Source organism: Pongo abelii, chromosome 10, assembly GCF_028885655.2.
Source record: "Pongo abelii isolate AG06213 chromosome 10, NHGRI_mPonAbe1-v2.0_pri, whole genome shotgun sequence".
NCBI lineage: Eukaryota > Metazoa > Chordata > Mammalia > Primates > Hominidae > Pongo > Pongo abelii.
The window spans coordinates 53,349,812-53,375,243 of NC_071995.2; the positions used below are offsets into that span (position 1 = coordinate 53,349,812).

General features: G+C 36.8%; 2 protein-coding genes across 2 annotated transcripts; both read left to right on the top strand.

The window, feature by feature from the left end:
* Nucleotides 1-5,685: 5,685 nt before the first annotated feature.
* On the top strand, nucleotides 5,686-6,624 carry LOC100433814 (olfactory receptor 6C2-like). The gene has a single exon (XM_009247852.3). It carries the CDS (start codon nucleotides 5,686-5,688, stop codon nucleotides 6,622-6,624), a length of 939 nt encoding a protein of 312 aa, XP_009246127.3.
* An 8,216-nt stretch (nucleotides 6,625-14,840) lies between these two features.
* LOC129049405 (keratin, type II cytoskeletal 8-like) lies at nucleotides 14,841-15,306 on the top strand. The gene is given in 2 exon segments (XM_054528541.1): nucleotides 14,841-15,005; nucleotides 15,007-15,306. Coding segments are annotated over 2 exon segments (465 nt in total).
* Nucleotides 15,307-25,432: the final 10,126 nt, after the last annotated feature.

Consider the following 25,432-nt stretch of genomic DNA (forward strand, 5'->3'; position numbering starts at 1 on the left):
ACCCACAATCTGTTTCCAGAGACTGTGTGAAAAACATAGGAAATACACTTCGTCTTACATCATTCCACAGGAAAGCATTACAGAGAGTTTGAGTCAAACCTTGTAATATTAAAGGCAGCCTCAAAAATCAGTGGATTTTTACTACTAGGTGCATATAAAAAATATTATTAAAGTTCATTCTAAAGGCCTACTAAACCTTTTTAAAGAAGATACTTTGCTTTTGGTATACAAGACAAATATGACATTCATTCTTATTCTCACAAATTTTTCAAGAGCACTTACTATGCTTCTGGAAATAAGCTTGTTTCTGGGAACACAGCAATGTTCAAAATAAAACTTGTCAACATAATTTGACAATCTAGTATTGTGCTTTAATAAGAATAATTAGAAGCTATTATGTGAGTAGTAAGAGGAAAAATTAACCTTGTCTTGAAGAATTATGAATGTTATTGTAAAAAATTTAAATAAAATAATTACAGATTAATTTCTGGTGGAATTGATACCTAAGCTCAAACTTGAAAGAGGGATAGGGGAGGTTAGCACAATCAGAGAGATGGGAACTTCCACAGATAATTTGAAGAATAGGCTCTTGTGGTTACAGTTAGTAGATAAGTGAAGCAAACTGAACTCAGAAACATGAAACAAGCAACCTGACTCCGTAGACTATTTTTGTTGTTGTTGTTTTGGTTTTTATTTTCCTTTTTAATTTGTATTTTTAGTTCTGGGGTACATGTACAGGAGGTGCAGGTTTGTTACATAGGTAAACGTGTGCCATGGTGGTTTGCTGCACCTATCAACCCATCACCTAGGTATTAAGCCTAGCACAAATTAGCTGTTTCTCCTAATGTTCTCTCTCCCCCAACCTCACCTCCCGACAGGCCCTAGTGTGTGTTATTCTCCTTCCTGTGCCCGTGTGTTTTCACTGTTCAGCTCCCACTTATGAGTGGGAACGTGCAGTGTTTGGTTTTCTGTTCCTGCACTAGTTTGCTGATGATAATGGCTTCCAGCTTCATTCGTGTCCCTACAAAGGACATGAACTTATTCTTTTTTACAGCTGCATAGTATTCCATTGTGCATAGGTATCACAATTTCTTTATCCAGTCTATTGTTGATGGGCATTTGGGTTGAATATGTTATCTTGCTAGCAGCCAGAGCAACTGCACTAGACAACAGGAAGAGAAATAAGGTAAATTGTATGAAACAATACTGAAAATTTAGAAAGATCTTCATATGCTAACTAAGGAGCTTAAGTTTTATGATGAGGGCAAAAGGAAATAATTTATAGTAGTAAAGTTAATGTTTCAATTAACAAAGTCTTCAGTTAGGAGCTCTGAAAATATAAATAAAACTTATTTTTAAACTTAATATCTATTTCATCCCTCCCTATCAAACCTCACCACCTCATACTAGTGGATTATGTCTGTATATCTGCATTGCAGCCCTCAACCCAAGTTTCTCTTAATTCTGGTATAGCTACATAGTTCCAGTGTGTTAAAACATACAGAAATGTCAGTTTTCATCAGGACTGACATTCACAGGAGCATCCATCAACTCTCTGGTTCTCAGACACCTGCTCATGTTCATTACTGCTGTGGGATCTCTTTTTCCCCGGCCTATAATACTCTTCAAGTACTGTTGTTCTCTATTTTAGGTTTAAAACACTTTTATTATTCCTGTGGCAAACTACAATACAAGAAAACTTGTGAAATATCTAAAGTTCTTCTTTACTTTCATGTCACTGCTAGGCATGAGAATGTCCTTCTGCTAATGCTATACGATCTTGAAAATGAGAAAACTGTATATGACTTTCTAAAGCCCTTTTAGCCTATATTCAAGAAGCGGTTAATTATTTCCTCCTGTTATTCCCCTTAGATATCTACAAGGAAAAGGAATTACATAAATATATCTCCTTTTTCCTTCCTTCTACTCTTCTGGCCTCATATTAGTGGAAGATGAGAGAGGGCCAGTCAGAGACCCCATTCAGAGTCACCAAATTCTCTGAACTATTCTCTAACTCTTTTATCCTCTGCTAAAGAGATTTTATAAATTATGTAAGGATGAGAAGCTTTGTCATTATTTATTCTCCTGCATAAAAATATTATTACTTGAAAATATTTTATTAATCACAATACTTGATGCATTTGAAACTCCAACAATGAATGTGCTCTTTCTTCTCCTCTCCACAATTCTTCCCTAAAGCCAAAACAAATTAACTTATGAGTAAATAAAAAGTGAACCAAGGATTTCAAGGAAATGCAGAGTATGGAAAGACTGTTAGTTAACAATAGATCCAAAACTTTTTCCATAATACACAGGGAAAGATTAGTCTTATCAGGGCTTTGGAAAAATAATTTTGATTCCATTGATTTTAAAAGACTGAATGAGAGAAGCAAATATGTAAGCAAATGTTAACATGCATTTATGGCATTTCAGCTATGAGTTAAAAACACCAGAGTAAAGCCAGTGTCATGAGTAAGCAAGGGAAGGAAACAAATTAACAAAATATGAAGAATACAGAAATTACAGGACCTGGTGATAAACTAAAAATGGGGGAAAAAAGAAGCAAAAATGTCCTTATGAGAGATTTAGTATTAACTGGAAAAGAAACATAATAATGAGTGCCTCATTTAAAATCTTGAAATGTGCACATTTAGAAGACTCTCAATAGAAGATAATAAGAGAAAATAAAAATGCTCAATATAGTGAGTAGTATAGATATTTTATCTCTATTATCTAAACTTACCAGTATAACAAAAAACGCACATATGATTTTTATCTGAATTTTGTACGTGAGAAAAAACACAAGATAAAGAAATTAAGCAAATTGTTCAAGGACATTCGAAAAGGAAAAGGAAAAGCTTAATTTGGACCTTCTAAGTATGGTCTAGATGACCAAGAATAAGTTTAATGTTGAAGTCAGGAAACTATAAGATATATTTTTTCCTGCAGATATAAATGTGAGAATCATCAGCCTATTACTAGTCACCATTGATAATAATTTCCTAGAGATAGAGAGCTGAGTGAAAGAAAGTATGGCCCAGAAAAGAGATTTCAGGTGCACCAGCAACTATAGAGATTGTTAAAGAAAAAGAAGCCACAAAGGAGAATAGAAAAGAGCATAATGTTAAGAAAAAATTTAGGAGCAGCACTATTCACAATATCAAAGACATGGAATCAACTTAAATGCCCATCAGTGGTAGACTGGATAAAGAAAATGTGATACATACATGCTATGCAATACTCTGCAGCCATAAAAAGAACAAGATCATGTCCTTTGCAGGAACATGGATGGAGCTTGAGGCCATTATCCTCAGCAAACTAACACAGAAACAGAAAACAAAATACTCCATGTTCTCACTTACAAATGGGAGCTAAGTTATCAGAACACATGAACATGTAGAGGGGAACAACACACACTGAGGCCTTATCGAAGGGTGGAGGGTTGGAGGAGGGAGAGGATCAGGAAAAATAACTAATGGGTATTAGGCTTAATACCTGCGTGATGAAATAATCTGTACAGCAAACCCTCATGACATAAGCTTAAACATACAACAAACCTGCACATGTACCCCTGAACTTAAAAGTTTAAAAAAAAAAAAGGAACATTTTCAAAAAGCAGAGTTTAGCCTTTCAACACCCAAATGGTGCCTTATCCAAGATGAAAATTTATTCCCACCCAGGGAAAAAAATCATAGATTTAGAATATTAGAGCTGGGATGATTCTTAGAGATCATCTAATATAATTTTATTATATTAAAGATGAGAAAGACTGAGGCCTGAGTGCTTATGCCTTTTTAAGTCTTAAAAAAAGAAGAAAGAAAATGTGAGATACTGGAAATTAAACTGTAAAATCTTTCATGAAGTTTACAGTTCACAGTCTTACATGCAGCAGAGAGTTTGAGTCGAATCAACACTAACTTGTGTTTAATTAATGAAGCAAATGGAGGCTATTGGTGACCTTGCCCAGAGTAGTTTAAATGGTCCTAAATTCAGATGAGTTGATGTATAAGTGGGAAACAGAAAAGTGGAGACAATTATCAAGTAGACGGAATTTAAAAGGAACTGAAAAGTGGAAGTATGTTTAAGAAATAGCTTAGTTTTTTAATCATGATATTACAAAATGTTATTGTCATTTATAGTAAGATGACAGAATTATTTCAAACTGAAACAAGGCTTATCAAAACCAGACCTGGCTCTTCAGGTCTATAAACATACTTCTAACATTCTATGTAATAAACTCTGAATCAAAATTATCACTGTGGAATTCATACAGGAAGTTGAAATATGCCACTGCCAGATGCATTTAAAAGAAACATGGGAAATTCATGTTTATTGCAGCACTATTCACAATAACAAAGACTTGGAACCAACCCAAATGTCCATCAATGACAGACTGGATAAAGAAAACGTGGCACATATATACCATAGAATACTATGCAGCCATAAAAAAGGATGAGTTCATGTCCTTTGCAGGGACATGGATGAAACTGGAAACCATCATTCTCAGCAAACCAACACAAGAACAGAAAATCAAACACTGCATGTTCTCACTCCTAAGTGGGAGCTGAACAATGAGAACACTTGGACACAGGGAGGGGAACTTCACACTCTGGGGACTATTTTGGGGTGGGGGGAGGGGGGAGGGATAGCATTAGGAGAAATACCTAACATAGGTGACAGGTTGATGGGTGCAGCAAACCACCATGGCACGTGTATACCTATGTAACAAAACTGCACGTTCTGCACATGTACCGCAGAACTTAAAGTATAATTTTTTTAAAAAAAAGAATTGTAATACTAAAAATCTGCTCTTATGGATAACTCTTTGGTGGAAACAAAGGAGGAGAATCCTCAAGATCTAGAGGATATGGAACTATAGCAGCTAGTTAAAGAGGGCACTAGGTTTTCACTGTTAAATAAATCTAAAAGGAAAGTAATTAACCAATGATACAATTCCAGACTTCCTCTTATAAACAGGGGAGAAATTCTTTGTAGTATGAGGATATCCTAGGAAGCATAAAAATATACAACATTGACGTTTTATTCTAACATTAGAAGGAAAATATAGCCAAAGGTAAATATACAAATATAAAACACATTTTAATCATTTTCTACCTTGACTTTAACACATTTAAATGGATATTAAAGAAAATGTATCCAGTAAAAATGATGTAAACACACCTCATAGGAGCTGGACTGCAACTACATGGTAAGTATTCACTGTCAATTTAATAATTAATACATATCTGAACTTTAATATTAGGATTCTTTGACAAGGACCATTGTAGCTTACCTGGGGATTTATCTACCAAAAGCATGTCTGGGGATAAGAAGTTAGGGAAAGCAGAATTGTGATTCAAAAGCGACTGATTAAAAGGAGATTTTTTTCAATGACGTTTATAAGATACTATGTTAAGCTTATACCAATTACAGCTAGATTTTATATTCATTAGATGCAGCAGTATAAAATGTGTGATTCAAAGACGAATAGTCAGTTTGTGTGACACAAAGAGGAGGTGATCAAACATCAGCATGTGTTGTATGTTTGCTTCTCCACTAGTCAGTTGTATAGGAATCACTCTCAAGTTTACTTTTCTTGAGGGTAGAAGCTGGCTAGAACTCTGGAACTCCTCATAGAAATTCCTTACTGTTTGCAGCAGATTGAGCAAGAGACAACAATCAAGGATGAAGAATCGAACAGCAATAACAACCTTCATCTTGCTGGGACTGACAGATGACACTCAGCTACAAATTCTGCTTTTTGTCTTTCTATTTCTTTCTTACATGTTGAGTTTATCTGGAAACCTAACCATCGTCACCCTCACACTGATTGATTCTCATCTTAAAACACCTATGTATCTTTTTCTCCAAAATTTCTCCTTCCTAGAAATTTCATTCACAACTGCTTGTGTTCCCAGATTCTTGTATAGCATATCCTCTGGGGACAAGTCCATTAGCTATGATGCTTGTGCCAGTCAACTGTTGTTTACAGACCTCTTTGCAGTAACAGAGTTTTTTCTCCTGGCTACTATATCCTATGACTGCTATGTGGCCATCTGTAAACCACTGCATTACATAACCATCATGAACAGGAGAATCTCCAAGAACGTCATCCTTTTCTGTTGGGTAGCAGCACTGATCATCATTCTCCCACCAGTTAGTTTGGGTTTCGGCCTCGAATTCTGTGACTCAAATATTATTGATCATTTTTGCTGTGATACATCTCCTATTCTAAAGATCTCTTGCTCAGACACATGGTTGATAGAGCAGATGGTGATAGTGTGTGCCGTGTTGACATTCATCATCACCCTCATGTGTGTAGTTCTTTCTTACATTTATGTCATCAAAACTATTCTGAGAATACCCTCTTCCCAGCAAAGGAAAAAGGCCTTTTCCACTTGTTCTTCCCACATGATTGTTGTTTCCATTACTTATGGTAGCTGCATCTTCATTTATGTCAAGCCTTCAGCAAAGGATGAGGTGGCTATTAATAAAGGGATTTCACTCCTTATTACTTCTGTTTCACCAATGTTGAATCCCTTTATTTATACACTAAGAAACAAGCAAGTGAAGCAAGCTTTCAATGACTCCATCAAAAAAATAGCGTTCCTCTCAAAGATGTAAAGGGAAAAACGAGTGATAAATCCAACTAAAAGGAAGGAAGAATGAGCACAAAATCTGGAGCTTTTGATACTATTTCTCTATATAATTTATTCTCCATTCATATTGATATTCACAATTTCTCTTTAAACTTGTTTACTGTGAACTCTATTTCATTCTTTATCTCCATTAAAACCAAACTCTCTTCAAGATGCTTACTTTTACAATCTAGCTGAAATTGCTCTTTAGCTGTTAACCCTGGAAACATGGTAGATCACATTTTTTCCACCATCTTTTCCCACACTAATAGATATGGCTATTTATTTTAAGTTATAAATAATAGGGTGGATGTAGAAGTAATATGCACCATTTCTAAAACTGGCCTATAAAATTACCCAACATGTGACATCCTCTCACTTTTCCCCACCTACCGGCTAGATACCCAAGCTAAAATGACTTTGTAAGCTTCATGTTAATGATGAGTGAGCTTGAGAAAGCCTGCTTCTATGAAGACCTATAAAGAGACCTCCTCGGTCACCACCAAATTGAAATCTCCATAAACCATTTCTGCAAGAAATAAATTTCAGCTCTGTTTGAGCTATTGTCCATGGGATATATCTTAAATTTGTCAGCTATTATAACAAAAACTTAACATATGTGGCATTTGCAAGCAGTGAGGAAACTGACAAAAGACTAGAAACATGAAAATTCTTGTAACGTCGTGGGAAAACATGTAGTAAGGTAGTTAGTTACCTGAATTTGGAAGGCAGACTAAGAGTCTGCTGAGATAATAGCTCATGGGAAGTAGTCAGATAAAGCCAGTAGTGTGTAAGGGGTATTATTTGCTACTTTTTGGAAAGATACTGAAGAATAGGCATGAGCTTGAGCTAGAGCTGGCATATGTGAGAGCAGAAATTAAAGAGATTAAACAGGATGCAGAAAACTGTAGTATAGTAAATTCAGAAGATCCAATGTTTCCAAACCCTAAACAATAAGAATTAAAATGAATAAATAAGACTAAAAAGACTTTAAGAAAAAAAAGTGTGACTTCTCAGTTAAAGAGATTCAATTCTATGCATAAACCATTTTATGAGTATATATTTTCTTTTCTAGCTAGGATTTTGTTTCAGATAGGCATAAATTGGCCCCCATTTATTTACAAAAATAAAAGAAGGTAAAGAAACAAGCGAATTTAATAATATGTCTAGAAAGAAAATTTGTCTGGGATTTCTAGCACATAAAACTTATTGGAATCAAATCCAAAGTTTTCAAAGTTCAATTTGAGGAAATTTTCATGTTCTTTTCTCTCTTGCCCATGGATGCTAATTCGCAGGGTAGCCTCTGAAGTGACAGATTGTAGGTGGCAGAGATCATCAGCCACTCATGAGAAAAATGCATCTACAATTATACATCCATGCCCTCTTTAATATGTTATCCTGCATAATTAGCATATATTAAAAGATGATGAAAATCGATTTCCTAAAAACTCAATTCTGTGATGAACAAAAGCCACAGAATATATTTTAAAGAATAAGAAAAATTATATGTGTAAACTCACAGGAAAATGAAGAAGCAATTCTCATGGTAGTTTCTTCCAAACCAATGCACTAAGCAATGATTTTTATTTTGAAATATTAAGAAGATTTTAAGGCTAAAAATAATTAACAGGATGAAAAATATACAATAGCAAAATTATAAATATAGCACTTTATTTTACAACTATGGTGGATGAAGATAGGTTACAAAATATTGTTTAGAATCATCTAGAAGTAATAAAAATATAAATATATACATATACTTACAAACATGTATATATCCATTTGAATATATGGAGATATATGTATATATACACACACACGTACACACATTTAAGTGCATTACTACGCTCAGAAAATAAAAGCAAATTCCAAGGTGCCTGATATAGATCAAGAGGGTGAGTGGAGACAGAGTATAGAGGGGAAGGGAGGGGATTCTCAAACTATGAAACTAGGAAGCTTAGATTTGAATATCTGCATGGAGATACGAGGTCTCAGGTGAAGAATTTGAACACATATGCTAGCATAAAGCCTAGACCACAAAATGCCTATAAGCCCAAGGAAAATCCAAACTAGAAAAAAATCTGCATATCTGCCTAAGGAGATAGAAAATAATATTAACTCATTTTTTACTGGGCTATATATTAATAAAATAGTCTGGCCTAAGGAATGTAAAACCATATATCAGACATTACAGAATTATTTCTTGTATCCATTAACTATCCCCACAAGATATTCCACTTTTGAAATATGAATAAATTAAAAATGAAAAAGAGCCACTTGGAATTTGAGAAAAATACTTAAATTTACTCTTTGGGTGAAGAGATCTTAAAAACTGAAATAACAAGCTCTCTTTAAAGTAATGGTATGGAGAATTTCTTAATCTTTTGGGTGTTGATGGAGGTGTTTAATTGTGTGCATAATTTTCCTACAGCTTAGTTTACAGCTTTTTCTGGCCAATCTGTTTCCAAAGGTTTACATAATTTAGGGTTTTAAAATATACATCATTTACATAGGTCTGGTTTTCATTTAATTCTATCAATAGCTTTACTAAGAATTTGTTACATCTGGCAGCTGTGGTAAAGACACTAATGTTTGATACACCATACATCAATTAAAAGTATGGTAAGAATTCTTCTTTATTATTTACCTTAATGACCTTTTGTTTTATATAACATATTCCCAGCAATTAGGACATTTTTCAGTAAATCTTGGGTTTTCTCTGGTTTGTCCCAGATATCATTATAAGCCTTTAAAGAAACTGATTTCAATTTGTAACAATACCCATCTACCCTCCCAGTGAGAATACATTATTTCTCCTTTATTTTCCAATAATGTTCTACTACAGTTGAGGCTTATATGAACAGAAATGCACCATCCCCGTCTCCTTCCTAGGCTGGTGGTACTTGTGACCACAAACTTAACAATATCAGATTCTTGATGATAAGAAGATTCATAGTCCTTCCTGGGTGAGGATATAAGCTTCCTCCAAGCTTACTTGACAAATATGGTGTTTCATTGTGCTATTATTTGATCAGCCAATTACAAGTAGTTTCATTTTCCTCCCAAGTTGATATCCAGAGTCTCCTAGAAGAGAGCTTCCTTAATGCTTCTGTTTGATTTGGCAAGTCTTTGTTCTCATGATAATGAGCCTACAGAAATGTTATTTTCACCTGACTTGGTACTGCAAGACTTGCTCTTAATATTTACAAAGAATATCTGGCAGAGACTGCTGATCAAGCTATTACATATGTTGCTTCCAATTGGATAGTAAAATGAGTACAACTGAGATATATATTATATGCATTTGTAAGTCTTGTGCACTCTAGGAAACTGTGAATCAATTATATTATCTTCCTATACACAGCTCATTTGTGGATTCCATAATGCCTCTCATATAAGGTCATTGCATATCCCAAGAGGGTCATTATTGTTACTGATCTGTATTATCACACCCAAATTCACTTCTCTTCAGTCTGACCAGGTTCCTTTGTTTTGCTTAAAATTATTTCATTCATATTCATATTTGATAGTAGTCAACTCTTTCCAATCATACCCAGACACATCTTGTCAACACCATCATTTTCTTTTTCAACCATAAAAGGAAGTCCCTGCCCTAAATAGTCCATTAATATTAATCCTGAGAAATCATCTGACAAACAACTAGAATGACAGATATAGCCAATGAACCATGAAGTGAATATAATAATGCCTCTGGCTAGGTAACAGTGAGGTTCAGGGCAGAGGAATATTGCATCACTTCTTTTCTCCAAATTTTCAGTGGAATTTGTAGGCCTTCTTTGGTCATTACTCAGCACCAGATGTAAGTTATTCTCTTGTTCTGAGATGCTGTCATGGAAATTTTACTCTGTCATTGTGAACTACTTACGAGTGTTCTCCCCAGTTGCCATGACCTCCACCGGTTTTCATTTATTACCTGTTTCAATAATACTTATGCCTTGTGGTCTGGTTTTTCTATCTCAGCAATAGTTTTCACCTAAAGGACAGGGAGTCATACAGCAGGCTGGTAATGCTTCTCTTCTGCTCTCCCTCCAAGTAGCTGTCTCCAGATTTGACATATAAACTATCTCAAAATGCCTCTGCCATTTAGTAAGGGGGCCACATTGACAGCTCTAAATTGGCTACATGAGTGAAATTACAACCCACCCACCTTAAAGTATCACTAGAAATACATGCAGCTAAATGTAATGGTGTGGATATTAAACCTTAACTACCCAGGCACCCATGAATTCAAAACTGGCCCAGGACCACCATTTGAAAAGAAAAAACAGAACTAAAAGTAATATATACAAAGCTGTGAAGTTACAAAACCACCCAACCTTCATTCACATCCCCTGTTCTATAAACCTTTCCAGTAAGGTGTCTGTCTTACTTCCACTTGTATGTACTGTGGGGAAGTAGTTATTTAAATAAAATTCTAGCTTTTCAATATTTATCAACCTCTTCTTTTTAATAACTGCCCTTTCCAATTTTTTATAAGTCTATTGCATTAAAGGCATTATGGGATATATGTTTACATAATCTCTTTTCTTTTCCCTTTTTATGCATTGGTAGCAGTAAAATACATAACTTTTTCTGAATAGTTACAAGATACCCTACAAAGTTTTGGGCATGCAGATGTTGATCCCTCAGTCCATCTCTGTCAGATTCCATAAGTTTAACTGAGGGAGTAAATTTAACATCCTGTTCAAAAATGTGTCACTCTAAATCACCATCCTCTGGTAGATATGGATTCTTACAGGCTGGGATAAATTGAATAAATCTGAATGAGCACTTTAAGATGTGCCTGTAAGGCTAAAGGGGCTTTCTAAGACACTAAAACTGATTTTTTACTATTAATGCTTTGGTGACATCCTATCAATTGTTCTTTTTACAATATTGTTCCCCAAAAAATTGTCTGAACAACTCACTTAGTTGTTTAATTATAACTTACAGCCCCATCTTTTCATTTCTTCCCTTGACTGACCTCTTTTTTGTATAACATAATTTTTTCATCATGTAACCCCATGCATGATAACTAAATTAATCATTCACATACAGCCTCCTAAATATCTTTTTGACCTTCTAAGAATAAAGTGATGAAAGGTGTCCAAAATTGGCCTCATCCATTACAGTATCCTTAATGGTGTGCATTAACAATATTAACTTCTGCCTTTCTTGTCATCATAAGTTCTTTCTAGAGTTGCCTGATTAGTGAGGTATCTCCATATAAGAAGGAATATTTCAATTATGTGTCAAGAAGGGGATGGAAACATATATCTCTCAGGATGAGTCTGCATAACCTCTAACTTCACCCACTGGAATAAGGTCACTGGTCACAGTTATCACTCTGGCCATATCTCGTCATAAGAGTTTGAAGTCACTTAGGTCATCAGTCTAAATTATTCCTTCTATTCAGCAGTACCTACAATTAATGAAGTGCTCCCTTATTATTCATTTCAAGAATAAACAATAATAATACCAGTTAAGATTCAGTAGGCTTTTGCTGCTGTTTCCCCATAAAATATTCTAGTTCTTTGACAGCATATCTTTGCCTCTATTTGTCCAGTCATTCAGGTTAATCAGTGGTCTCAGTTGAGTTCATCTGAGTTGAGAGTCATGGAATTTCTTCCCAGGTGGCCAGATGAGCATGTGAAGGCTTTCCAACAAAAAAGCCTTTCTTTTTCTTCTATGACTCAAGCTTCTTCCTTCAGATAAAAGAATAGAATATTCTTCTAATTTCCGTCATGCATTGTATTATCTGTTTTTCTACTTACCTATTTCCTCTGGGCCTCTATTTAATCCAATTTCCTTTGGTAAGACTTGCAACCTCAGTCTCCTAAAGATTTTCATCACTTCATACCAACAATGATTTGTTAGCCATTGTGGCATTAAATATTCATTACGTTTTTTCATCCTCCTTCCCTCTCTCTGCTCTTCAACCCTTGCCAAAACCTCATTAGCCATTATGATTCATGGATCTAAAGCACCATTCTGATCATAAAAGAACTCTTACATACCACAAATGTTGCATTGTTAAATCAGATTCAACATGAATTGTAAACTTTGTTCATTCTTTCAAAAGATACTGTTGATAGCAAGTTACAGGTCAGGCATTTTCTTTTGAAAAGGCTCAAGACTCACAGGTGTAGTTTTCATAAAATGTCTATATTTTCCTATGAAGAATTTGATATGATTTGGATCTGACATTAAAGATTTAAGTGATGGATTTGGAGCATTGTTTGAAAAAAAGGAGCCACTTCAGTTATAAAGCATCTCATTTTTATGCACTGTTAGTTACATCACTTACAAATCATTTCCCAGTAAGCCCCATGACACTTAAGTCCAAAATTCCACGTTTATTAACAATAACCAACTTTGAAAAACTATATAATCCTGCTAGAAACACCTCATTGAAAAGATCTCTTGGCAAAGTACGTTCCTCAGGAGGTCTGTTATTAATTAAATACCTGGTTAAAGGAATTTAATAGGGTCATGTCTTCCTTTCTTCCTCAGATATCCCTAGAAAAGGGATACAATAAACAGTAGGCTTGCTACTAACTCATTCTTAACTCTCAATTATGCGCGCATCCAGACTGATTCTTATAAAGTTGATATGAGTGTTATTACCTAGGAGGGTATACTCAGACACAATTCTGAAAGCTTAGAACAAGAGTAGATTATAGGTTACAGCTATAAATTATATAGGAACACACTAAGGAGATCAAATTAACTAATTCCTCACTTTTTTGTGGGTTCATAGTATGATTTACTCTCTTATTTAATCACCTACAAACCTTATAATGCATGGGAAAGCATGTTTTATAACATACTACAGTTTTTAAAAAAACAGAATCATAAAGATTAATAATGGATTTTTCCCCAAGCTATTGCAGTTAATTCATAGCAAGGTCTCAGCTATAACTCATGTTCAGGTGGGAAATGATGTTGTTAACATGCATTCATGAAGTGTTCACCTTCTATGGTTTTCATAATACCACATGTTCCTGATTTCTCTCCTTCTATTTAGGTTTCTTCCTAACCATCTTCATTCATGTATACCTTAAATGAGGTTGTTTCTATAGTTTTCCTCAGGCACCATCAAATTATTTTTTATATTCTTTCCTCAGATAAACTCTCTTATCATCATGCCTCTTAGTATCACTGCTCTGAAGCTAACTTTTGGTTATTCTTATTCCTGAACTCCAAAAGACATTTCTGAATGCATAGATGACTTTACTTTTTTTCTTACTTTAAATCAAACACATATGCAGAAGCATTTCATATACCCATGTGTAAAATATACATGACACAGCCTTTCTGAAGGATCCCTTAATGTATACAAGCATGAACAAATTCCAGGCTTAACGCTGAAACACATATCCATGGTTCAAAACAAAAATAGCCTTAGCAAAGGCTTAAAATATTCGGCTGATATTTGAGCCAACACTGCAGAAAGCAATACTGAGTTTGTAGTCTGAGACTAACAGCGTTGATTACTGGCTAAAAAAAAAATTGTTTACATTTCCCAAAAGAATATAACATAACCCAGAGTTTAAGCAATGTAATATTCACAGTGTACAAGATCTAATCCAAAATTACTGGATATGCAAAGAACCAGTAAAATGTAGCCCATCCAAAAGGCAAGCACTTACTGAAAGGACAATTAGTAGGTGCTAAGTCAAAGATGACCAAGATATTGGTATAGTAGGAGAATGTTAAATCAATCTATACAATTACACTTTATGAGATACAAAAAGATACTCAAAATAAATAAAATGTTAAGAAACCTCAGAAGATAAAAATTTTAATGAAAGTATTAGAAATGAAAAATACAATATATATCTATAAAATTAACTCTTTTGGCCTATTAACAGAATAGAGATTACAGAAGAAAAAGGCAATGATCTTGAAATTAGAAGAATAAAAATTATCTAATCCTTAGAGGGAAATTTTTTTTTAATTATAGATATTCTTGGATATAGGTGCAATGTCAAAGTCTAGCCTAAGTGTAATTTGAATCCCAGAAGGAGAGAAAAGAGAAAATGGGGCAAAAAAAAAAAAAAGTTAAGTAAATTATGGCTAGAAACTTTCCGTATCTTGGGAAATAAGTAAATGTATAGATTTAAGAAGGTTGGTGTATAATCAGCAGAGTAAACAGACAACCTGCAGAATGGGAGAAAATATTCGCAAACTACGCACCTGATGAAAGGCCAGAGGGCTTCCCTGGAGGCCACCATCGCAGATGGTGAGCAGCGCAGGAAGCTGGCCATTAGGGATGCCAACACCAAGCTGTCCGAGCAGGAGGCCACCCTGCAGTGGGCCAAGCAGGACATGCCGCGGTAGCTCTGTGAGTACCAGGAGCTGATGAAAAGTCAAGCTGGCCCTGGACATTGAGATCGCCACCTACAAGAAGCTGCTGGTGGGCGAAGAAAGCCAGCTGGAGTCTGGGATGCAGAACATGAGTATCTATACGAAGACCATTAGCACTAGTGGCTATGCAGGTGGTCTGAGCTCTGCTTATGGGGGCCTCACAAGCCCGGGCCTTAGCTATGGCCTGGGCTCCAGCTCCTTCGGCTGCACCAGCTCCACAAGGGCCATTGTTGTGAAGAAGATCAAGATCTGCGATGGAAAGCTGGTGTCCAAGTCCTCTGACCTCCTGCCCAAGTGAACATTCACGGCAGCCCCTCCCAGCCTGCCCCTCCTGTGGAGGCCCCAGAGCCCGTGAGGGGAGGCCACTGTGCAGAGGAGCACAGGGAACGGGAGACCCACCCTGATCCTCAGCCCTAGCCCTTGCCCTTAGCCCACCCTGAGCCTCAGCCCTAGCCCTCAGCCCACCCTGAGCCTCAGCCCTAGTCCTCAGCCCACCCACAAGCGGAAGTTTACTGCCTGGGGGACCCCCTTTGCCCGTACCTCCAGCTACAAAACAATTCCTTTTTTTTTTTTACAAAATAAAACCTCAGCTAGCGCTGCAAAAATATATATATATATATAAAATAATTCCATTAAAAAGTGGGCAAATGATATGAACAGACATTTCTCAAAAAAAGATATACAAATGGCCAATTATATGAAAAAATGCTCAACATCACTAATCATCAAGAAAATGCAAATTAAAACCACAATAAGAAGCCACCTTACCCACTCCTCCAGAATGGCCATTATTAAAAGGTCAAAAAACAATAGATGTTGGCATGGATGTGGTGAAAAGGCAACACCTACACACTGCTGGTGAGAATGCAAATAAATACAACCTCTATGGAAAACAGTATGGAGATTTCTCACAGAACTAAAAGTAGATCTACCACTCGATGCAGCAATTCCACTAGTGGGTATCTACCCAAAGGAAAAGAAGTCACTATATTAACAAAGACATCAGCACACACATGTTTATTGCAGCACAATTCACAACTGGAAACATATGGAACCAACCTAAGTCTCCATCAACCAATGAGTCGATAAAGAAATTATGATATATATACACCATGGAATACTACTGAGCTATAAAAAAGAATGAAATAATGTCTTTTGCAGAAACTTGGATGGAAGTAAAGTCATTATTCCAACTGAAGTCATTCAAGAATGAAAAACCAAATACAACATGCTCTAATTTATAAGTAGGAGCTAAGTTATAAATGTGCAAAGGCATAGAGAGTGGTGTAATGGACACTGGAGACACAGAAGTGGGGGAGTGGTGTGATGGTTAACATTGAGTGTCAACTTGATTGGATTGAAAGATGCAAAGTATTGTTCCTGGGTGTGTCTGTGAGGGTGTCGCCAAAGGAGATTAACATTTCAGTCAGTGTTCCAGGAGAAGCAGACTCACCCTCAATCTGCGTGGGCACCATCTAATCAGCTGCCAGCACCTCTAGTTTAAAAGCAGGCACAGTAATGTGAAAGGACTAAACTGGTGAAAGACTTCTGGATTTCATCTTTCTCCAGTGCTGGATGCTTCCTGCCTTTGGACATCAGACTCCAAGCTCTTCAGCTTTTGGACTGTTGGACCTACACCAGTGGTTTGCCAGGTCTCTTGGGCCTTTGGCCACAGACTAAAGGCTGCACTGTCAGCTTCCCTACTTTTGAGGTTTTGGGACTCGGACTGGCTTCCTTGCTTCTCAGCTTGCAGACAGTCTATTGTGGGATTTTACCTTGTGATCATGTGAATCAATACTCCTTAATAAACTCCCTTTCATATACACATCTATCCTATTAGTCCTGTCCCTCTAGAGAACTCTGACTAATACAGATTTTGGTACCAGGAGTGATTCTAGAGGAACAGAATTTTTTTTTCTTTATTATTATTATACTTTAAGTTTTAGGGTACATGTGTACAAAGTGCAGGTTTGTTACATATGTATACATGTGCCATGTTGGTGTGCTGCACCCATTAACTCATCATTTAGCATGAGGCATATCACCTAATGCTATCCCTCCCCCCTCCCCCCACCCCACAACAGTCCCCGGTGTATGATTAGAGGAACAGAATATTAAGGATGGAGTTCTTTCATTGGTTTTGGAGTTTCTGGAGTTGGCCACTTAATATGATTAGACCCAAAAATGCTAAGGATTCTAACAGTATGAAAATACTGATAGTCCTTGGTATGAACTGTTGACAGAGTTATGCAAAATAAACAAATTTAATATTCCTGATTCACCACTCATGAGAGGTAAGGAGTTTAGTGACTCTATACATAATACCTTTGATCATATGTGGAGAACCAATGAATATAATGAAGTTAGTTGGTTACTCCTAAGTTCATGGGACAAAGTGATGAAAGAAAACGATGAACTCAGGGATTCTATCTCCTGTCTCCAGACACACATATTGAGCCTCAAATTCTAAGATTGCCCTGAATGAGGGTTTTATCTCTGACAGAGAAAGAGTTGAAATTATGGAAAATCAGACACAAGCTTTTATCATGCCAGTGACTGACCTGCAACAAAAGGTACATGCACAGCCTTGCCAAGTGTCTACTGTTAAAGTGAGGGCATTTGTTGGAAAAAAAAAATGGGACCCTGCATCTTGGAATGGGGATGTATGGGAGGACCCTGACAAGGCTGGGGGCACTGAACTCCTAAATTCTGATGAGCCTTTTTTGCCAGAGGAAACAGCCTCCCCACCTCCAGTGGTGGCAATATCCCCTCCCCAACCCACGCTGCCATCAGCCTTTCCACCTTTGTCTGAGGAGATTAACCCTGCATTGCCTGAGGCAACAGTAATGGCCTCCCCTGAGGCAGTTGTCAGGCAAGATATTGCTGATTTTCCTCAATACCCACCCCCAACACCCCTGATTGCTTCTAGACCTATAATTAGACTAAAGTTCAGCAGGCCCCTAGAGGTGAAGTTCTAGTGTAACCCATGATAAGGTGCACTACACTTCAAAAGAACTGCTTAAGTTTTCTAATTTATATAAGCAGAAATCTGGACAACAGGGATGGGAATGGGTATTAAGGGTGTGGGATAATGGTGGAAGGAACATAAAGTTGGATCAGGCTGAGGTATTGGTTTGGGCCTACCAAGTAGGGATTCTGCATTTAGTGTTGCAGCTTGGGGAGTTAAAAAAAAATGGATTCTAATAGTTTATTTGCTTGGTTAGCTGAAATATGGATTAAAAGATGGCCCACTGTGAGCAAGCTGGAAATGCCTGATCTCCCTTGGTTTAATGTAGAGGAAGGGATCCAAAGGCTTAGGGAGATTGGGATGCTAGAGTGGATTAGTCGCCTTAGACATACTCATCCCAGCTCATCCAGAAGACACACCCTTGACCAATACTTTGCAAAATAGATTTGTGAGGGTAGCACCCGCATCCTTGAAGAGCTCTGTGATTGCTCTTCTCTGTAGGCCAGATCTTACAGTGGGAGTCGCAATCACTCAACTACAAAATTTAAACACAATGGGAATAATTGGATCCCGATGCGGCAGGAGCCAAGTGGCATGTATTCATCCGTAGTCACACTGCTGATAAAGGCACACACCTGAGACTGGGCAATTTAAAAAAGAAAGAGGTTTAATTGGACTTAGAGTTCCAGGTGGCTGGAGAAGCCTCACAATCATGGTGGAAGACAAGGAGGAGCAAGTCATGTCTTACGTGAATGGCAGCAGGCAAAGAGAGAGAGAGCTTGTGCTGGCAAACTCTTGTTTTTAAAACCATCAGATCTCATGAGGCTCATTCACTATCATAAGAACAGTGCAGGAAAGACCCACCCCCATAATTTAATCATACCTCCCACCGAGTTACTCCCACAACATGTGGGAATTGTGGGAGTTACAATCCAAGATGAGATTTAGGTGGGGACACAGCCAAACAATATCATTCCACCCGACACTGCAAAATCTCATGTCCTCACATTTCAAAACCAATCATGCCTTCCCAACAGTCCCTCCGTGTCTCACATCCAAGTCACGTTGATGCAAGAGGTGGATTCCCATGGTCTTGGGCATCTGTGACCCTGTGACTTTGCAGGGTATAGTCCCCCTCCTGGCCGCTTTCAAGGGCTGGCGTTAAGTGTCTGCAGCTTTTCCAGGCAGTATATAATCGCACATCTGGCAATTTCCCTTTGTCACTGTCCTTCAGATATATCCTAGAAGGGGGCTATAGTGCTGCAGCTGTGCCCAATTTGCCAGCAGCAGAGATCAACACTGAGCCCTCAATATGCCACCATTCCTCAGGGTGATCTGCCAGCTACTTGTTGGCAAGTTGATTATATTGGACTTTTCCATCATGGAAAGAGCAGCAGTTTGTCTTCACTAGAATGAACACTTACTCTGGATATGGGTTTTCTTATCCTGCGCTCAATGCTTTTGCCAAGACTACCATCCGTGGTCTCATGGAATGCCTTACCTACTGTCATGGTATTCCACACAACATTGCCTCCTACCAAGGCACTCACTTTATGGCTAAAGAATTGTGGCGGTAGGCTCATGCTCATGGAATTCACTAGTTTTACCATGTTCCACATTATCCTGAAGCAGCTGAATTGATAGAACCACTGTCTATGGCCTTTTGAAGTCACAATTACGTTAACTAGGTAACAATACCTTGGAGGGCTGGGCAAAGTTCTCCAGAATGCTGTGTATGCTCTGAATCAGTGTCCAATATATGGTACTATCTCACCCATAGCCAGGATTCATGGGCCCAGGAATCAAGGGGTGGAAGCAGAAGTGGCACCACTCACCATCATCCCTAGTGACCACTACCAAAATTTTTACTTCCTGTTCCTGTGACATTACATTGTGCTGGTTTAGAGGTCTTAGTTCCAGAGGAAGGAATGTGATCACCAGGAGACACAACTATGATTCCATTAAACTGGAAGTTAAGATTGCCACCTGGACACTTTGGGCTCCTCCTATCTCTAAGTCAACAGACTACGAAGGGAGTTATGGTGTTGGCTGGGGTAACTGACCCAGACTATCAAGATGAAATCAGTCTACTTCTCCACAATGGAAGTAAGGAAGGGTAGGCATGGAATACAGGAGGTCCCTTAAGACATATCTTAATATTACCATGCCCTGTGATTAAGGTAAATGGGAAACAACAACCCAATTCAGGCAACACTATAAATGGTCTAGACCCTTCAGGAACAAAGGTTTGGGTCACTCCACCAGGTAAAAAACTATGACCTGCTGAGGTGCTTGAGGCAAAGGGAATATAGAATGGGTAGTAGAAGAAGGTAGTCTTCAATACCAGCTATGACCACGTGACTAGTTGCAGAAACGAGGACTGTAATTGTCATGAGTATTTTCTCCTTAGTTTGATAAGAACATATTTGTGCATGTATACACTTTTACTAAGAAAATATCTTCATTTTGGTTTCCTTCTTTTCCCTTTATCTTGTGATACAAGATTTATTAACTTCATATCAGCATTTAAGTGTTGTTACCTTTATGCAATAAGTAATAGCATTTGGATTGGGGATTGGAGCGTTTCCAGTTGTATGAACGACAGTTGTATTATGTTAGGCATAATTATGACCTTATTATTGTCTTTATTTGAAGATTATGTATGATTTCAGGAGATGTGTGTGGGTTCAAGTTGACAAGGGGTGAACTTGTGATGGTTAATATTGAGTGTCAACTTGATTGGATTGAAGGATGCAAAGTATTGTTCCTGGGTGTGTCTGTGAGGGTGTTGCCAAAGGAGATTAACATTTCAGTCAGTGGTCTAGGAGAGGCAGATCCACCATCATTCTGGGTTGCCATCATCTAATCAGCTGCCAGTGACTCTAGGATAAAAGCAGGCAGAGGAACATGGAAGGACTAGACTGGTTAAGTCTTCTGGCTTCCATCTTTCTCCCATGCTGGATGCTTCCTGCCCTCCAACATCAGACTTTAAGTTCTTCAGCTTTTGGACTCTTGGACCTACACCAGTGGTTTGCCAGGGTCTCTTGGGCCTTTGGCCACAGACTGAAGGCTGCACTGTCGACTTCCCTACTTTTGAGGTTTTCGGACTTGGACTGGCTTCCTTGCTTCTCAGCTTGCAGATGACCTATTGTAGGATTTCACCTTGTGATCATGTGAGTCAGTTCTCCTCAATAAACTCCCTTTCATAAATACATCTATCCTATTAGTCCTGTCCCTCCAGAGAACCCTAACTAATATGGATGAGAAGGGGATAAGGATTGAGAAATTACCTATTGGGTAAAATGGACATTATTTCTGTGATGGGTACACTAAAAGCCGTGACTTCACTAGTATACAATTCATCCACATAACTAAAAGCCACTTGTACCACTAAAGTTATTGAACTAAAAAAAAAAAAAATTAAAGAAGCTTGGCAAACTCACAGCATGATAAACACAAAGAAAATCACATCTAGACATATAATCGAAGCATAGAAAAAGCATTAAAAATGTGACCTCTAAAATAAAATATAAGGCTGGGCATGGTGGCTCATGCCTGTAATCCCAGCACTTTGGGAGGCTAAGGTGGGTGGATCACTTGAGGCCAGGAGTTTGAGACCAGCCTAGCCAAGATGGGGAAAACCCATTTCTAGAAGAGACAAAAATTAGCTGGGCGTGGTGGTGCACATCTGTAATCCCAGCTACTCTGGCTACTCGGGAGGCTGAGGTATGAAAATCCCTTGAACCCACGAAGCGGAGGTTGCAATGAGCCAAAATAACACCACTGCACTTCAGCCTGGGAAAGAGTTAGACTCAGTCTCAAATATATATATATATGCATTTCTTTATATAAATACTAAACATAAATATAAAAATATAAATTTAAAAATGCAAAAATAGAATAAAATCATAAATATATAAAAGACCAATATATATTTAAAAATTTATAAAAGTCTGAAAGTTTATGCTACAAAATATTAATAGTAGTTATCACTTTGCCTTTTCCACTGTTACAAGAATATAAAAAATTGTTATAGATATGGAATAGAAATCATTATCTGATTTTTTTCTCTCATTATCTGAATAGTTATATTTACACTAATCTAACTATTTTACAGGATTGCTAAATTGGAAAGAGGAGTCCTCAACATCTTACAAATGCCTAACATGATGCTGACACAAGAAATACAAGATAAAAATGCCTCTTGTGTTGTAAACTTATACTTATTGTTGCACACCTGGCCTTGCTTCTTACACTAGTGTTGATTAAACATGTCCCTGAGGACATTTTCCTCAGTGCAGCCTCTTCTGTATTGTATCCCAAAAGTCTATTACACAAAAGACTCATTACTAATATTTTAGGTAGCGCCACAAAGGATATCTTTGGTTTTTCCACTTATTTGAAAATTGGCCCAATTTTTTTAAAAGGCAATTTTGTCAGCGAGAAATATATCCCTCTGTCAGAAAAGGGAACATCAACTTTTCCAACAACAGTGAGAGATAATTTCCTAGTCATTTAAACTATTGTTTGCTTTGCAGCTACAAAGAGTAAAGAAAATATTTCCCAGTCTTAAGAGAAGGCAGGATTTCTGGTGAGAAAGACTCCACCTTCTGTGGTTGGTGGAAGATAGTGAAAACTGCATTTGCAGAGCTCTGAATGTGAGTGTGGATTGAAAAGAATGAGCCATCAGAGCTCATCTACCTATATCCACTGTAAGATACTCCTGGATTCCCTTGGCAATTTTAGGATTCAGCAAACATCTGAGGCCATGATTATTAGGGAAGTACTTTTTATCTTTTCTCTTTTCCTATTTTGAGCTTTAGAATGTTGTTTCCTCTGAGAATATTGTCTATAAAAATAATAGATAAATCTATTATTTTATTTAATATTTTATGAATAGCTTTGACATTATAAAGTGTGGCTTTTTAATATGAGTAACAAATATATAATAGTCACTGACAACCTATTGATATGTATCTACACAATAAAAGTGATCTAAATGTATTGTAACTTTGTGGGACACCCCTAACTACCCCTCTGCCACAATTTATCCTCACTTTAAACAAAAACTGCATATAAAATATGTAATTTTTCCTTCATTAAGTGACTTATCTGCTGATGTTTTATCAATTGGTGACCCTGCCCTCTAACAGTCTTTTACATTTTAATGTAAACTCAATTTTTCAACTCTGTTTCTAAATCAATGTCAGTTAGTACCATGACAGTGCTCTTATAATGTAGCATATTAAGATTGGAAGAATATAGTAAATGGTTTTGAAAGAAAAGATACTGTCCTCAGTGCATGTAGGTTAAACAAGGTGCCTCAACATGAATTGGGTATCTGTGAATTCAGGTGGAAAGAATTGAATGGAGATTCCTGGACTGCAGATTATACTCATTTCTGTACCACAATTGGAAATGCTGTGGTTGCCCTTTTATGACCTTCAAACTGGCGTCAAGGTCGAGGAGTCTAAATTTTAGGCAAACTGTGACCTTTTTATCCTTATTTTGTTTTCTGTAAACAAGTGGGAGCTGATATCTGCCCTTCCTTAATTAGGAAGGAAACATTTTAAGAGCAACCAAATGAAACTCTATGTCAGAATCTAATTGGTAGAGACTCTAAGGCAATGCCTTTTAATTCAGTGTAGGAAAATGACAGGCTATCCGGACAATGATTAAAGGTAGAAAATATTTGAGTAGTAGCTATGCAAATAATCAGATTGAAAAGAACACCACATATATCAAAGTTATTAACCAAAACAAAGAGTTACAAATTATTGACTTTTTTTTTTTTTGTAGTTTAGAAGAGGGGTTACCATGCTACTGCCTGTGGACCTCATTTGACCTGAAGCCTCTTTTTGTACAATCAAGGAAGAACGACGAATGATTTTTATATTTTAAAAGGTTCTCTCAAAAAAGAAAGAAAAATGTGCTGCAAAGGTCATATGTGTCTTATGGTACTTACTATTTACTTGGCCCTTTATAGAAAATATTTTATGGGTGTACTAATGCTAAAGAATGTAACTCAAAAGAGAATGTAAATTTCAGTAAATGAGAAAAGAGCTTGCTTGTTCTGAGTCAGAAGAGTAAATATAAAATTTATTTATTTTACATTAAAATTGATTGAACACTTGATAAAACTTGAATAGGACAAGTTACTGTAGAATCTCACTCAAGACACAGCCAGAAATCAATAAAATTAAATTCACATATTTAGTGATAACATAGAGATAGGCATAATGTGATAAACTGGCAAAAAAGAGGGACATCTAACCTAGACAAGGAAACATCAAGATACTATTTCACAGGAGGTTACAAATAAGCCACGAATGGAAGAAATGTCAATATTAGCCTAGCGAAGGTAGGAACAGGGGTGTGAAGTCCATGTTGAAGAGATTTATACTAGGACACAGACAGCACTCAAATTTGCAGATGTTTTGTTTCGGTTTTCAGAAAGTGAATGTCCTTTTTTGGTGGAAAGATTCAAATAACTTTCATATAAACAGTTCTTTCTAATAATTGACATTGTCATCATACAAATGTACTCTCAACAGTCAAAAAGTCCAAATATTTCAGGTCTTATTAGCAGATGTTATTATATTGACTTTTAGATAGAGATAGACTCTATGCAACTCAAGTACTGCTAATTAAAATTAATCCATAAATCTAACTGTAGACATTAATTTCAAGTGATATTTTACTTATAAATAAAATGAAATTGACACTACCATAAAAAGATGGTGGAAGAAGCACAAGTGACTGGAAGGGAATAGGTACCAGATAAATAATTCATGTGAAGACTTGCCACACCAGACTGTGTGGCATGTAGAAAGTGCACAGCAATCATAATTTGCCAATTTTTCCTTTGTTATTAATTATATAATTATTAAATAACTTTATATATACAAAAGAGGTGAAAAGACAGTATAGACCGCTCCCAGATATCCTTGACCCAGCTACCCCTAATGTTAGCATCTTACATAATCATAGGGCAATTATTAAAACTAAGAAATTAAAACAAATTAACATTCACACACTATTAATAACTAAAACAAAGACTTTATTTGGATTTCTCCAGTTTCTTCGCTAATGTCTTTTTTCTATTCCAGGTTACAATTCAGGTACTCCAACCTGTGTCTCACCCTCAGTCTTTCCTTGTTTTTCATAACCTTGACATTTTTTGGTGTACTGGTAAGATAATTTGGGCTTGTCTAAAGTTTTCTCAGATTAGACTTAGATATCAGATTTAAAAGAACAATACCATAGTAATGATGCACTCTTCTTCTTGAAACATATGAGTAAACATAATATCAATATGTTCTATTCCTGCTGATGTCAACATCGCTAAATTAAGTTGTTGTCTTCCAAGTTTCCCCACTGTCAAGTTACTATTTTTCCCATTTAATATTCTATTAATTAGAAGTGAGGCACTAAGTCCAGCTCACACTCAGGGGAG